Source organism: Temnothorax curvispinosus, unplaced genomic scaffold (assembly GCF_003070985.1).
Source record: "Temnothorax curvispinosus isolate PA1 unplaced genomic scaffold, ASM307098v1 QBEX01010053.1, whole genome shotgun sequence".
NCBI lineage: Eukaryota > Metazoa > Arthropoda > Insecta > Hymenoptera > Formicidae > Temnothorax > Temnothorax curvispinosus.
The window spans coordinates 444,562-460,601 of record NW_020219833.1 but is presented as its reverse complement, the minus strand read 5'-3'; the positions used below and the strand labels follow the sequence as shown (position 1 = coordinate 460,601).

At 45.0% G+C, this 16,040-nt stretch overlaps 1 protein-coding gene across 2 annotated transcripts in view; it reads right to left on the bottom strand.

The window, feature by feature from the left end:
• Window positions 1–196: 196 nt before the first annotated feature.
• Window positions 197–16,040, bottom strand: part of LOC112459689 (neurogenic protein mastermind) — a 192,660-nt gene continuing 176,816 nt past the window's right edge. For both annotated transcript variants that reach the window (XM_025023938.1, XM_025023939.1), the window contains 5 exons: window positions 13,009–13,359; window positions 9,138–9,318; window positions 8,180–8,488; window positions 6,740–6,994; window positions 197–5,893 (listed from right to left, as the gene is read on the bottom strand). In XM_025023938.1, coding sequence (XP_024879706.1) covers window positions 5,655–5,893; window positions 6,740–6,994; window positions 8,180–8,488; window positions 9,138–9,318; window positions 13,009–13,359 — 1,335 coding nt within the window. In that variant the 3' untranslated portion in view covers window positions 197–5,654. The remainder of the gene's footprint in view (window positions 5,894–6,739; window positions 6,995–8,179; window positions 8,489–9,137; window positions 9,319–13,008; window positions 13,360–16,040) is intronic.

Genomic DNA, 16,040 nt, shown 5'->3' with positions numbered 1-16,040 from the left:
TGGTATATAGTGCAACCCCAAGAAAAAAATGTTGAAACAAAAAGTTGAAATTCTTATGGAAAGATTATAATAGTGATGTTGCTTACATATGAAACAGTCTATATCTTCTTACAAGAATCATTCTTATAAAAATTTCAACTTTTTTTTCTTGGAGTTGCACTATATATAATGACTTCATTCAAGCAAGTTTAACGCAATATAATCTCATTTCAAGATTTCCACGTTGAAACTAAAGATATTTTCAAATCAAGAACATTCTTTTTTTTCTGTGTAACAATTCGGAGAACCGTCGTATCCTACCGCGAAATGCCGCGCGCCCTGATTCTCGGTGCATCGCGATCCGTCTTGCCCTTCGAAAGCGATCCCGCTCTCTCGATCATTCTCGCCTCCGAATGCATCCGAGATTAGCCCGCGCGATCGTCGATCATCGCAATGTGACGCCGAAACGAAAACCGCCCGGCCGCGGCCGGTCCGTTTCGCGTCCGCTTTCCGTTATTACACGTTCTATCTACTTCTCTCTTTTCCCGTGTCTACGTATTTACAGCGACGAAGGAAAAGAAACCGATGCGCCGCGCGTCATCGTCGCGCGTGGCCTCTTCATCGATAATCGCCTAAACTCACTTCTCTCCTCCTCCTCCTCTCTTTTTGTTTTATATATATATGTATATCAAAACCATTTCGCGTAGAAATACTGATCCCACTAAATGTCCCTCGCGGTGGTTAATTGATATCTAAATTTTCGGCAGACCGTCTTACGACAGTCTTCTCTCGTTTCAGGATGAACTTCTCTCTCCTTCGTCGTTTCTCGCGATAAAAAAAGAATTGAAGACTGCGAGGGAAGGAAAGGATTCCCGACGAAGAGAAGGCGAATGCCGAACAACCCGCCCGTATTAACCCAGGCAGCACACATGTCCAAAATCGGGACATAAAACGTCTTAAAGGTATGTTTAAGACATCTTTAAGACGTCTTATGATACGATGTCTAAAAGACGCGTTTGTTTAAACGCTTATTATCGAGATCGAAGGTTCTCCACGACACCGCGAGCATTATCCCTCATTCGTGCGCCCCGCGCCGTTGCGTCGCGAAAGGTCAACGCGGTAATTGATATCGCGTTTGACAATAGAGGATTTTCGCGAGTGGCTCGAACCCGTCGTCATCATGTCGGAGCATTGTCGCGAGGAAACGCGCGAATGCGGCGTCGTCGGCCAGTGGATCGTTGTTCTGCTCGCGCACCGCTTTGGATCGATAAAAACGTAGCTCGTGCGAGACGCCCGCAGCAGATTCGAACGAACGAAACGAGTGACGAGCCATAGGTATCTAAACGACTAAGCGCTAACGACTTCCGGGGAACCATTTTCGGACACGCTTCGTCGAGGTCGACGCTTCCGCGCGCTTCGTCGCTGAAATGTAATTCGGGAATCCGGGACGATATTGACGCGATTAAACAGGACGGGATCAAACAGGTGCGAACGGGTGAGAATGATCGAAACTCGTCTCGGAGCGGACGACGATGACGACGATGGCGACGACAAAACGCGCAAGTTCCGGGATGTACGAAATTGAACAGGGCCGAGCACGTACGTGGAGCAATTACCTTATCACGATCGCAATTCCGCGAGGAGCCGGGACGGCGAATTGACATTTTCGGGGTACGCGATTCTCGCCAAGCTATCTCTTTCCCCCGCCGTCACCGTCGCCGCCGCCCTTGTAATCCTTATCCCTCATCGCAGCGGCGGTGGCGGCGGCGGCGGCTCCTACCTACCTACCCCCTTGCTCCCATTCTCAGCCTGCTCGTTTTCTCTCCCTCACGATGATATTGATCCTCCTGCCGCGAGGCCCACCCACGAGCAGCAACATTAGGCTGCCATTCGACCTAGTATAAAACCGTATCGCAGATGGAGACGCGCGAATTTGACCTAAACCCCTGTGAGCCTATTCCGTAACTCTCAACGATAGTTTTGTTATCGTTATATTGTCGTTGCGCAGTCTTTTTCTACCGTATATAATATCTGCGCAACGCAAATAAACGATAATGAAACTGTCGTTAAGAGTTATCAACCCCCTGTTTCGCCCGACGATTTTTCGTATGGAACGGAACAGTGCCGTAAGAAAATGAAAGAAAATGAAACAAAATTTGGGATCGTTTTTTTTTTATAAGCCGCAAAAGGAAAGACGTATGCGGCCGGCAAACGAAAATCCCGATTCCAATTCTTGCGGAGGGGGGGGGAAGGGGGTATAGTAACGAGATATATTGGGAAAGAGATAAAGCAGGGATGCGTAGTAGAAAGTATCGCGTTGCACGCCGATCGCGAAACGCTCGCGTTATTGGCGGCGGGATAACGTGCCGGATAACGCGCATTAATTTTCGGACGGATCGATACGCGATAAGCCGCCGATGGTTTATCGTCTCTGGGATTTTCCGTGGCGAAACGGATCGAATTTATCTCGTTCGGCTAATCATGGAGTTTCCGATAACGCGTCGTTACTGACGGCAACGTGACGTCACTGACGAGACGGAGATTTTGGAAAAGTTCGAAAAGTTTCGGTGAAGAGATATATATATCTTTGTAGAAACTCAACGCTTTTTATTAATAACAATTCAACATGGAATTTATCCTATATACGAAATGCCCGTTTTATATAATGTTTCTTTTATAAATATTATTTATAAATAATACGATATATATGCGTCCCAACCAAGGTCACCCTCGAGAAATTAACACGTCGCAACTTTCGCCTCGATTCCCTCCTTTCACGATCGACTGTCGACAGTGTGAAAAAATCAACGTTTTCAACGATGCAGCATCGCGATTACCTGTCCTGTCTATGCGTACGTGCGTAGGTTCCCTTTGCGCAAAACCTCGTACAATGTTGACACCGTGTGGCTAATTTTCTAACAAGTCGGTAACAAACGGCTCAAATTGTTTTTTTTTTTTTTTTTTTTTTGTTAGGCACATTGCTTCCTTCTCCGCAATCCGTTCAAAAAAGAGAGACAACGATCCACTGTGACAATCGACATCACGCACTTTGCTCTCTCGGTTGGTCCCTGATGCTCTTTCCTATAACAATGCGCAATTCTACCTCCTCGCTCTTCTCTTTTCTTCCCTCCCCTCCCCTCGCTCGCGTAAAACGTACAAAACGGACAAACCAATATAATAGATTTTCGTCGATTTTTCTCAAAGATTTTACAAAGGTATTGACGTGAGAATCAGACCTCTAATCTTCTTCTTTTTCTTCTTTCCCCCCCTTTTTTTAGATTATATTTTGTGGCCCCAATATTTTACAAGATAGTGTCACCCCACCCGATTGAGAGAAATTTAAAAAATGATTATTATTATTAGTATTATTATCTTCTAATCCACTTGGCGCGGGACTCGCTAATTTCTAGCAGAGTCGCGGACAAGCGACAATAAAATTCGATCGGAAGTCTTCGTGCACACTTTCGGCGAACGGTCGAGGATGTGCTCTTCTGCGAATGTACATATAAGCGCGGGATTCAATATCTGCTTCTCTTATATTATAACATTAATATTCCTTTCTGTCGTGTATTCTTTTTTTCCTTTTAAAAACAGTACTTTTGATTAGACGAACCACAGATCGCTATCTTTTTGTTATCTATGGAATGTATCGCTATGGAAGAATAGTCAAAGATTCCTTTTTCTCTCTCTCTCTCTCTCTCTCTCTCTCTGCCTCCCTTGTAGCATCGAACTACATTGCGATTTGTTATACATCGTTAACAGTTTCGAATACATACGAACACAAAGCGTAAACTTTGAGATTTTGTTCGTTATTCATGATTTCTTAAAAATCCGGAATAAAGTATAAGAGGTCACCGTTTGACGAAATAAATAAAAAAAAGAACAGAATGGTGAATATATTTCGACGATACACTCCGCGCGAATTCCCGAGAAACGATTGCCCCTTTTAGAAAATACGAGTAGTTCGCCGCGTCGAAAATGGAATCTACCTCACCGTGATTATTTTGTGTGCAGCTTCGACATAGCGCGACACAGCACATTCGGTATTGAAACTTAATAAATATATATACCGATCGACAAATGTGCTCTGTCGGCTGATACATTCGTTTTCACGTCTTTTATCACACGCTCCCTCTCAGCCGCGCATAATTTCTTCGTGCACGCGTCTCCACTTGCATATTACCATCGTCGTTAATCACTATTATCATCATAATATTTATCTATATATTTTAGGTTCCTTATTCTTATGTAATCGGCTAAACTGTGCGACCTTAACGCCTCAAAATTCTTCTAGTTTTTTAATATCTATGTACAATGACGAATTCTTTTATCCTTGTATTAGCGCTAACAATGCAGTTTAGGAGGAAGTTCTTTTTCTCATCCTTCTTATCGTAAGAATCTTCCGATGTACGGACCCGATCAGATCAGCGTGCGCGATTTTTCACGTCGCGCGACGCAAACTCATAAAAATGAATTGAATGTTTGATAATTGACTTGCTGTTAATTGTAAATATGCCGTTAATGGCATAATTAAATACGCTACCTTCTAATCGTTACGTTACTACATTATTATTTCCATATAATAATGTAATAATATAACGATATATGATTACGTTATTATAATATAATAATATAATATAATCGTTACATTGTTACATTATTATCCTTATAAAGTATTAACGCCCGGCCGAGCTCGTCGATCCAGAAATCTTGGAGGTGTTCCAACAACGAGCCAGCGCAAGGTAACCAGTTTTTGCCGGCCGAATATAGGTTCAGTCGAGTAAACCCTAATCGCGGCCTTCGTATCAATATCTCTATCTACTCGCGCGGATTTCGACGTGAAAAATCAAGAGAGAGGAGAATCGTCTTGCGGAATGCCCGTCGAAGTCATCGCAGTTTCGTCGAAGTCGTCGACGCGAGCACTCGAAAATTTATCGATCGTTCTCGATATTAGCCGGCCGTGGGCGAACTTGAAAAGAAAATAGGAACCGCGGTCTCTCGCGAGGTTTTGTCCTCCTTCAAAGTGCGGCATCGTTGCCCGACAAGAAAACGAGAGATAGAACGATTTCCACGTACCTCTTGATATCCCACGCTACCACGTCACCACGGGCTAAACTCCCTCGCCCTTCGGCGGTTATTATTACAAAATTAAATTTTACTAAAATGTGATTGCCTAGAAGAATAGTCGGCGGCCGCGGAAGCGGTGACCGAGAATGCACTACGACCGGCTGTGGGACGTTGTCGCACCGGTGGGTAACTGTCACTCTCACAATTGTCTGTTCTCAAATATAACAAAGTACCTGCATATCACCAACCTGCGTCCGTTCCTTCAGCATCGAGTTCAAAAGAGTCAGCAAATTTCTTTATTATATTACTATTTTCATCGATCGTTCCGTTTAGAACTCTCATAAGATTCGAAGGTCGAAAAAGGACATTCGGGTCGACGCTCTCTTCCAAAAAGGTACTGACAAAGGAATCGATTCGACTGATACAATGAGGGAAATCACGGAAAGGCAGGTCGATACGCGGACGGACGAAAAGAAATTCGTCGGTATCGTCGCGCTAAGTATATACTTTAGGGGGACGGTCGGTCTCACTCGTCAGCCATTCCTAGTAAAACCGGCATACCGCCAGACACCGACATCTGAACCGACCACACAGCAGGCGTGGTCCCATTACATCATCGCATCGAGATTAAAACCGGAGTCGAGAGAATTAAGCAGCTCTTGGGCGCTGAAGTTCGACGTGTCTCCCGGAGGAAGGTTCTCCAGGAATTCGAGAGTAAAGTCAGGGGCCACGGACGGATCCGTAGTTGCGGCTGGTGGCGGCGGCTGAGTGTGCTGCTGCGGTGGTGGTAGACTGCGCACTCCCGGACTGCCTCCGCCATACTGCTGATGTGGATGCAAGGGAGAACCTAAACATACAATTCATCAAATCCAATTAAATGTGCCTAAATCGCTATGGGTACTCAGGGCACAAAATACGGGACAGATAATCTTACACGGAGATTCCGTTTGATACTCTCTAAATCTCATAGAGTGGTTTCTAATGTATTAGAATGATTGCGATAGCCACTCTAAAAGAGAGGGTTGTCACTCTAATGTGAGTAAATGCGGGCACTTATATAAGATAGGAGTGAATTTTTCACTCAAATTTTTAGAGCACCTATTCCACCGTAGTGATACGATCTCACTCTAAGGGTCAAGCTTATAACATTGCATAGCGATATACGACAGTCGTAGTCATGAACGTAAGTAACGCACAAGCTTTGGCGTATTCTGACAATCAGAATACGTCAAAGCTTGTGTGTTACTTACGTTCACGACTACGACTGTCGTATATCGCTACGCAATGTTATGTGCTTCGGCTCTAAAACTATAGTGAATCACGATTCATTAAAGATCGACTGATAAATGACTCTAACAGAGTGAAATTTTCTACTCAAAATTGTAGAGTGATATAATTCACTCCACTGGACACTGATCTATTGCACTCAAAAAGAGTGTCCTTTCACTCAAATGGAATGCGATTTCACTCCAACTTATAAAGCGCAATTTTACTCTTTCTTAGAGTGGCGAATACTCGAAGTGCACAGGCTCAATTTTCACTTTTCGTTACACTTGCATTTTATTTGTTTTGAGTGATATTCCACTCTTCGACTTTTAGAGAGTATGTATGACCAATAAAAAAAAATTGACAACACGTCGTAACATCATTGTTTCCGGTGTAGTCTCCTTGAGATATCTCATGGATAACTTACCGGTTCCGGTAACGTTGACCGAATTTACGGATGTTGTCTGTGACATTTGCATCTGCAACGACATCTGATTGTTGTTCTGTTGCATGGCCAGCGTTTGCTGTTGGTGCTGTTGTGTCAACAGCTGCTGCATCTGCGTGCTGTTGGCCATCCCCGAGCCGGCTAGACCGCCGTTTTGCGAGCGGATTAATTGTTGATGTTGCATCTGCGCCGCGGTCATTTGCATTGTGCCGCCCGCGCCACCCAAGCCGAAAGCACCTGCAAAAAATTGTCGATCCGATAAAATCCCCGCATGTCAATTCTGCGCAAATAATTTTGACGAATAATAGCGAGTAAAAATTCGCCGGGACGCACTTAACTCTCTATGAATATAATTTGCATTTATGCGTTCGTATCCAAACAAAACGAAGCGACACGGGCATTCGCGTTTTCCGACGGAAACGAGGGCTTCGCTCGCAAGAGCGAACTCCGAGTTGACACGAAATGAGTTCTGACATCGGCAACCACTAATTCGCGACCATCAATACGATAGTACATCCGGCGACTCTATAGAGGAAGTTCGGGTAAGGTGAAATACTCTTATAAATAAAACCACCGTGATATTTAAAATATTAAGTGTCACAATCTAGCAGTGGAATTACTGGTTGCCGGCCCCATAATCTGACATACAAAGCGGCAGCGTGGTACAACGTGTCGTTAAATAACAAATTGAAATGGAAAATTTGGCGTGTATCGCATACAGCGTGAGGTTAGTAAACTTTTATTTTGCAGTTAACGTTCTTAATCGCTTTTTGTTGCATGCAAAACTAAAGTAGAACTTTAGTGTAGTATACTTAGCAAGTGTCATATGGTGTACATTTCTATTTTATATGACGAAAAGGTAAAAATAGTGATGTCAGACAAGTCGAGATAGTTCTCTTTCTTAAATGCGTTTTATTTTATAAGTAAAGTTTATGAGTAAAAAGTTTATATTATTTTGAGTATATATTATTACATTAATAAAAAAGTTTTAAACATGTTTCATACATTTTTATATGACAATGTTATAAAAATTACAGTTTGCAATAAAATAAATGTATAATTTAATAATTATTATAAACTATTTTATTATTAACACCTTAACCTTATTATTAATACTTTGAAACACGGTAAAAATTATTTTTTTTTTGTAAGATTAATGAAGTAGTTTACCTTGCTCGACACAGTTCAAATTAGCCGACAAAAATCTACCTTCGAAAATTTTGCTATAACATTTAACTCACTATAAATAAACGAAATTGATTAGAAACACGTTGTAACAAACATTTGGCATTACAACTCAGCGTAAACAAAGTTCAACTATCTTTAATAGTTTTCAAGTTATATATTGAAAAAGACTTAGTGGTTTAAAATACCCGAACTTCCTCTATCTCTTTCTTTTTTTTTGCTTTCTCTCTTTCTCACCTTGGTGACCTTGCTGGTTGAATTGTGAGCGCATTTGCGCCTGAAAGCCTTGCTGCTGTTGCATCAAAACGTGTCGCCACTCCTGCTGGGCGCCGCGACCCGCGATGCTGTTCCCAAGGCCGTCCGGAGGGCCGACGCTAACGTTGGGCGGCCGTTGATTGTTGGTTCTCGGGTAGCCTAGCCGCTGGTGCATCTGATGCATCCCGCCGATGGCGGCCATTCCGCCGCCGCCCATGTACATATTACCACCGGCTGCATGTAACGCCTGCTGCTGCTGCTGTTGCGCCATTTGCGGCCTCATCATCGGACCTGCGAAAAACATCCACACGTACCATATAATGCCGGGACGTTGCTTAGCGTTGCTTAGCTGTTGTTACTTAAACTCGAAAACTGCGAGAACGAAGAATGTTTTGCGGCCGAGTCAAATGCATTAAATTCAACCAAATCGAGACTGCGAATTGTGACGGCGCGTTACGGCAAAATTTTAGAGGAAAGAGAGAGAGAGCGCGCGCGCGAGGATCTGCAGATTTCCTTCAGTTTGGATAGAATCTCGGGAAAACCGGCGTCGACCCGATCAATAGGAGAGTCTTGTAGAGGCCAAGATATATAAGGATAGTTTCGACTCCCTCCGTCTCCTCGCCACCCCTTGCCTGCCTCCTCGGCCTTTCTCCCTCTAGCTTGGAGCGAATCCAGCGGAACGTCAGCATCACGTTTACGCTCGGTTGAATTCTTTCCGCGGTAATATTCAACAACGTGTAACCCGCGCCAAGATGTTGAACAACGGTGAATACGAAATATCTGTTTATCACCAAGCAACGGATCTTATTGCTGTATTATTGCTAATTTTTTTCCGCGAAATTATCCAGCTCTTATATGTCGAGATCTGGATGTTAAACTGTAAGGTAGAAACGAACAAACGTGTAACGAGGCCGGTGAGATCATTTCTCATTGAACTTACCCGACGGCGGCATAGGTTGTTGCGTAACTCTGCGCATGGGTCCGGCATTGGCGAACCTCGCTTGCTGACCCATACCGATACTGGCGTGCATCATCTGTGCCTGAGCCGCGGCCTTGTATTCGGGCGGTGGCGGCCTTACACTTCCCATTCCACCCGTCATATGCTGTTGCTGCTGCATCACCTGTAACAGCAGAGACGCACGAAAATCAGAAAAAAAAAATACAAGAATGATATGCAAAGCGACCTGACAGAGACAGGACGTTCTAATCTTAATTTAATTAAATTTTAGGACGTTCTAAAAATATCGCGTGCTATAGAAATATCATCTTATCGCATCTCCAAAGGCAAACACACATTCACGTGTCCCATTTTTGGTGACTCGCTTTGAATGGTGAGACTTGGAAAGTCGTCTCCGACGCCGCGCGCCGGTTCGAGAATCGGCGAGCGCGCGCCTGAAAATCGCAACGCGCCGCGCGCGATTTTAAGGTCGGCTCTTTCGCGGAGCCTCGAGAGAGCGAAAGAGCAGAAGGGCGTTGCTCGCCTAATCGCAGGTTGTTGCTCGGTCGAGAGTGGAAAGAGACGCCGGCCGGCGCGACGAACGAGAGGAAGCGAGCGGAGGAGAGAGCGGCGCGAGAGGGGGCGAGCGAAAGGGTGAACGTATCCGAACGGCGCGGCGTGGAAAGCGACAGGCGGGTTCTCCGCTTCGACTGCATCGGCGGCCGCCGATTCCCGCGTATCGGCCACCGCCTGCATTGTCGTGCGTCGTGCGTCTCTCCCTCGCCTCGGACTTTCCTCTCGCGGCCGCGTAACACCAGGAAGCGGGAAACGCAATCCCGGATGCTCTTGCGCAACAAGATCGCCGCCCCGTCGCCGATCCCGCTAAATCGCGCGCGCAGCGATGCGCTCAACGCGATCGCAATAGGTCACCGATTACGAGCGTCATTAATCACAGGAGAGAAGAAAGTTATACTTGCTCTTTCACTCGCGGGGGGGCTTAAAAAAGTTTCTGAGAGTATTGAAAGTATTTCCCGTTGTTTTTTCCTTTCGTCATCGATTCTATCCGTGCGAGCCGATTTCGTAATTTTGCAAAAAGTTACCGAAGTATTTTATCGTCTCGATTCGCATTTATGGTACCGCATTTATGGCATGAGAGATCGAATGGGTTTCTGTTATGAGCCCGGACAATTCCTAGAACTCATAGATGACGTTGTACGATGATGTTCCTGTTGTTCCGCGCATGTTAACTATCCTAATGGATCGGAATGGATACGGGACCGATCATCTCGTCAATTCCAACATCATCGCGAGGCTACGAGTAAGCGCTAATCGAGATCTCGCGCTTGTGCATGTTGCGGGTGAGAGCGGAAAACCGAAAGAGAACATACCGTGAATTCCGATGAAGATATCACTCTATCATTTATAACTTTCCGCTTTATGTTAAAGACATTATTAGTACAATAGAATAATTACTGCAATAAAACATAATAAATATAATTAAATAAAATATAATTCAATATATATAAATATTGTAGCATATGCAAGAGTATATTGATAAGGAACTGTGATTCTCAAGATGAAGTGATTCAAGACGAAGCGATCCAAGAATTAGCCGCAAGAATTATGCCTCCTCAATTCATTAAAGCTGTTCTGTCCACTAATAATCAATTGCATGAGCATTACACATGTATGTAAAAATGTGTTTCGAAAGAAAGCAATCGATTCGCGCATATTAACGTTGACCGAGCACTCCACGCCCGGGATAAAATTATTGGGCTGGCCGCGCGCGCCGTTCTGGATGATGCACCGCAGCACCGCTTTATCGCCTGCAGCTCATCCCTGGCAGAACGGGATGACTAACCAACTGCGCGAAACATACAATTAGTAACTGGAGCACGAGCGACCGTCGTCTTTGGTACCTTAACATTATCGAGATAACAATAGGGCTGTTGCGGACTGAGGACTGAGTCATCCGCCGATAAGCGACCACGCGACACTCCGAGATCTCGACGAGCAGCTTCGTGTACGCAATTTCGCAATTGCTAGATCGACTTCCTGGCGATGCGATGCACGTCTAATCGCGCGACAATCAATCGTAGTTTTTCAATGAAAAGATATAAATCAGGCCGCGCAACAAGAAATTACTTAATCCAATCTAAATCAATTTGAAAGTTTAGTTATGTAGAGTTGGAACTATTAGAAGAACTCAAACTAAGATGGTGTACAGTTATCACGCGGATCATCCCGGCCAGCCAATTTCACTTGTCCGATACTTGTATTAGAGAAGAATTAACTCAGGCCATTCTTCATATCCACTATTGTGGTTCGGTTATTTAAAAGCGATATTCATTGCCGGATCTTATAATTAAGGTCGTCTCAAATTAATCTTCAAACGTTGTACTCGTTTCATTGGCTTCGGAGTATCTGAAAGTAAACTTAAGACGATCTTATATACAATAAGATCTGACTATGAATACCGGCCCCGGAAAGCGTTTGTTTATTCAAACCGTTGTTTAGATGAAATGAAGAGTAAGCCGCTATCTGCCGCCAAACTTCTAACGATGTGATCGGTGGCTCGAATGTCGTTCAGATTAAATAAAGCGTGGGTCGCATATCAATAAAGAATGAAACGACTTAGCTGCCCACGACATCGTGGTCCCTTCTATGATCCTACAGTTAAGAATGACTACTAAATCTTGAACATACTTGGACATATCTTATACTTTGATCGAAAAGTTCGATTGAAGGCTTTTACGGTGAAGAATTAAAGAGTCATTAAGAAAAAACATCGTCCTCTATCAAATCCTCGTTAAGCAAAGATAATCCCGAATTTTTTCTTCGTTAAAAGATCCTTAAGTAAAAGAGAAAAAAATCGGAAAGAATGTATATACGTGAGGAAACTGACAAATTATAACGATTTGCGTTTTTGTGTGATATTCTTTGCGTACGCAATAAGCGTATCAAATGACGCTTAACGTCATCAAGAATCGTAAGGCCAACGCGATGAGCCAACGCGAATAAAAGCGTACGTATCGACGACGTTTAATCTTGCGTGAGGTAATCGCCGAGAACGCTAATTTGCCGATATCCCGCTTCCCTCGATATCACGGGGCTCCCGCAGGAAACTCCGCGGCGCGCGGCGCAAAAACTTTTTCGCCCATTGTTCCCCGTCTCGGAGAAAGAGCCCCCGTTGTCCCCCGCGCTCACGCTATTTGTCCCATTTGTGTCGCTTCTTTCAACGCGACGGGGCAGAAGTTGCAAAAGACCTAGTAGCGGTACCTGTTGCATACGCGGACGTCGCGGGCTCTCTTCCTATTTCTCTCTTTCTCTTTCTCTTCCTCTCTTGCCGGATACGAGCTTAATGTCTCGGATAATGTGCCATCGCGCCGCGATCTCGCGATCATCTTACCTGCATAGACTATCATCACGGCGAAAGCTCTCGCGCTCCGGAGGACGATGTCGTTTATCGGTGTAACGGCTCGGAATTGCAATTTTCGAACGCGATGATATCGGCCGAGGTGCGAAAGCGTCTTGTGGAAGACGATAATAATCGCATAAAGATAAACGTTACACGTACGATCGTTACTACGTAAAGCAATTCAGGACAAACGAGAACCGAACGCGCAATCTATGTAGCATGAAAATAATTTCGCGTCTATTTCCGCGCGATGTTGGGTATGAAAAAATCCGGACGGAAGTCATTTACGTTGATTGCGAAATCGCTCGGACGGCGACACGTGTCACTGTCGACACGTGTCACCGTCAACGCGCCGCCGTTTCCATCGTCGGGAAACGGGAGCTCCGCGAACCTCGAGACACAACTGTGTAAAACAAGGAAAATTTCGTCGGCGCGAAGAAAATCAGGTCGCTTTACCTGTTGCGCGCGCATCAATTGCTGCTGCTGCTGCTGGAGAAGCTTTGCGTGCTGATGCTGATCGACCTGGCCCGGTGGCACCTGCTGCGGATGGCCCCGCGTCCCTGGGCCGGCAGGGCCCGGCTGCGGCACTCCGCCGGCGGCCGCGGCCGCCGCCCGCTGCCTCAGACTCTGCTGAGTGAAATTGATGGTCTGGGACTGCGAGACCGAGCAGTAGGTGTCGGCCTGATTAGCCGACGGCCCGGCTTGATTCTGCGTCTGTTGCTGATTGAAGTACATGCCCTGCTGCGCCGCGACAGACACAACCGGCTTCAGGTCGCCCGTGAGCTGCATATGCTGGCCCGCCGACACCTGCAACGAAAAAGGAAACCAGATATTTCACATTGTTACTCGTCGGTCCTGGCAGAGTCGCGGGAATCGAGATACGCGCGATAAAAATTTAACCTGGAAATATAATACGGATTTAATTGCATCGACGCTTGATTATGATGTCTTGAGCGTTCACGCTTAAGGATAGGAGTGATAGTGGGGTGTGATATATCGAGCTCTCTTATTAGTAGAGTCAATTATTTTGTTACAGTTGTTACTTATTTTTCCCAAAGAATGCGGTCGAACTGTCGATCATCCGGAAGAGAAACTCTTGGAGAATTGAGATGTTTCTCGTAAATATAGATGTTTCTCTCGGTACAGATGGATGTTAATACGCCACCACAGCTCACAACGCGTACACTTTATCACGAATAATATACAAGCGTCTAGTGTCAGGTAAACATAACGGCGAAATGTAACTGGTGTTTAACACGATGAGTTTTTTCGCGCACGCGCGATCCTTTTTACGATGCGGCACCTACCTCGCTGGTAATAACAAGTTGCCCGTTTAAATCGGTTTTAAACACCGGGATTCGTTTGTCGACCGGGACACGGTTAACACCAAAGTCGGGTCTCTTGCTTCTTTAAGACACTTTAACGACACGCATGATTACACAGTAGCTAACTCGCTAATTGCGCGCACGCGGGATGCGGCGAAAATGTTATGAGGGCTATAAAACGCTACGAAATTGCATACTCGTCCGCCCAGCAATCATCTCGCTATCAACGTTTCTTTCTCTCTTATTTTCTTTTCATCGTGCCTGTTTCCTCGCAGCGAAACGCATGACTTTCCACATTTCGTCTTCGGAGATTTTCCGAATTTAAAATCAAAGCGCAAAATTCAAGTCCACAAGATTAAGGTAACGATTGAAAGCTCTGGATTTAAGTATTTTAGATTGTTCCCGTTGTTACACCACCACCACATATGAACTCGTAGTGACGAAAAAGATACCTTTCGACGGATATATTCGTCACACGGGTGGGCAGGAATTTCTGGAGAAAGGCAGTTGACAACAGACTTCAACGGTGACTATCGTCGGGAACGTATAGCCAGCGATGATACGAAGTGGTCACCGTTCCTCGATCCATATTTCATCTCCACGTGAGAGGAGCGAAGAGGGAAACGGTCGAAGGATAAGCTACCGGGCGCGGATCGTGTCCCGCGGGTGACCCTTCGATCCTGCCGCGACTATTGAACCCTCGTAATCTAATTGCGATTTCGTATCCCGATACACATGTACACACATACACGCACACGCACACGAACTTGACCGTGGGACTCTAAGCATCGTCAAATTGTGTATCGTATCGTATACGCATTTCGTCGCTGTGCGTTTTTATTGAAATTGCACGTCTCGCCGTCGATTAATTATCACGTTTGCGCGATCCACGAAACTTGTGAGAAGAAAAGAGCACGTTCCTTTTAAATGTAAAGCATATATAAGATGGTACGCGAACAATCGCGGTATCTGAGTACAGATGTAGACCACGGACGATGATAGACGCTTACGCAAATGCACAGGTAGTGCATTCGCGTCGCATGGAGTCGCTTCCTCCGTTGATAGTTTCCGGTCTACTAAAATCGTCCAGACATATATGATATACATATAAGTACATATATATATGGTTATATTATGTACTGTATATATGCATGTATAAATGTACGAGCAACCCGCTTAGCTGTATATTGCGAAGATCTAGCCGCACACCGATACGTCAGGATAATTATACGCGCAGTCAAGGATCGGTATTTAGTACAACCGGCGTAATTTCGCCGTACGTATTGTATACATATGTATATATACGCATATACCGCGTGCACGCATAATGTAAACGCCATGTACAGCTGCATTTACATGTATGAGGGAATTATCACGTCTATCCGCATCCGCTCGATGCGTATCCGTATACACGTGTATTTCGCGTGATAAGCAGCCATATTACGTGTACAAACAAGTACATACAATGTATATACGAGGTGTTCCAGAGTTCCCGTCAATCCCTTTATCGAAGTTCTGATTTGAGATTTAACAACCAAAATATTGAACACTGACGATTGAAGAGTCCTCGCTCTATATTGTGGAATTAATTTCTCTTAACGAAAGCTAAACTGACCAAAGGGCTCGACGAAGCAGGGCGACAGTTCTCGAATGTATGTACATTCAAGTGGAAAGGCGAAGCATAGAAAATTCGAAGCGAGCGAGGGTCAAGCAAATGAGAGCAAACAAGCGACTTGGCTCAACGTGCCTCACTGTCTCACTGAAACAAGTTGTTCATTCGCGTTTGTTCATACTTGTTCGTGTTTGTTCGCGCTTACTAGTCTGATCTGATGTTTTAATGTGCATTCAACGCAAGAAACAAAACGCAAAATACATACATGCTCGGTCATGGCAAACCTGAAATACGATTTATCTGGGCGAATACGTCTACGATACACGAAAGAGATTGTGTAACCCGGTGAAGCGTATGAAGATATAGCCGGGCGGTAGGAGAGATCTACTCGGCCGTCGGTCGCACGTAATTAGCCTAAATCACGGACGGCGTCCCGCCGAGGGGGTGGCTCCTGGACGCGACATCTGCATAGCACGTGTCTTGTTACTGAGACGCCTCGTAAGGGCTTGAGAGAGAGAGAGAGAGAGAGAGAGAGAGAGAGAGAGAGAGAG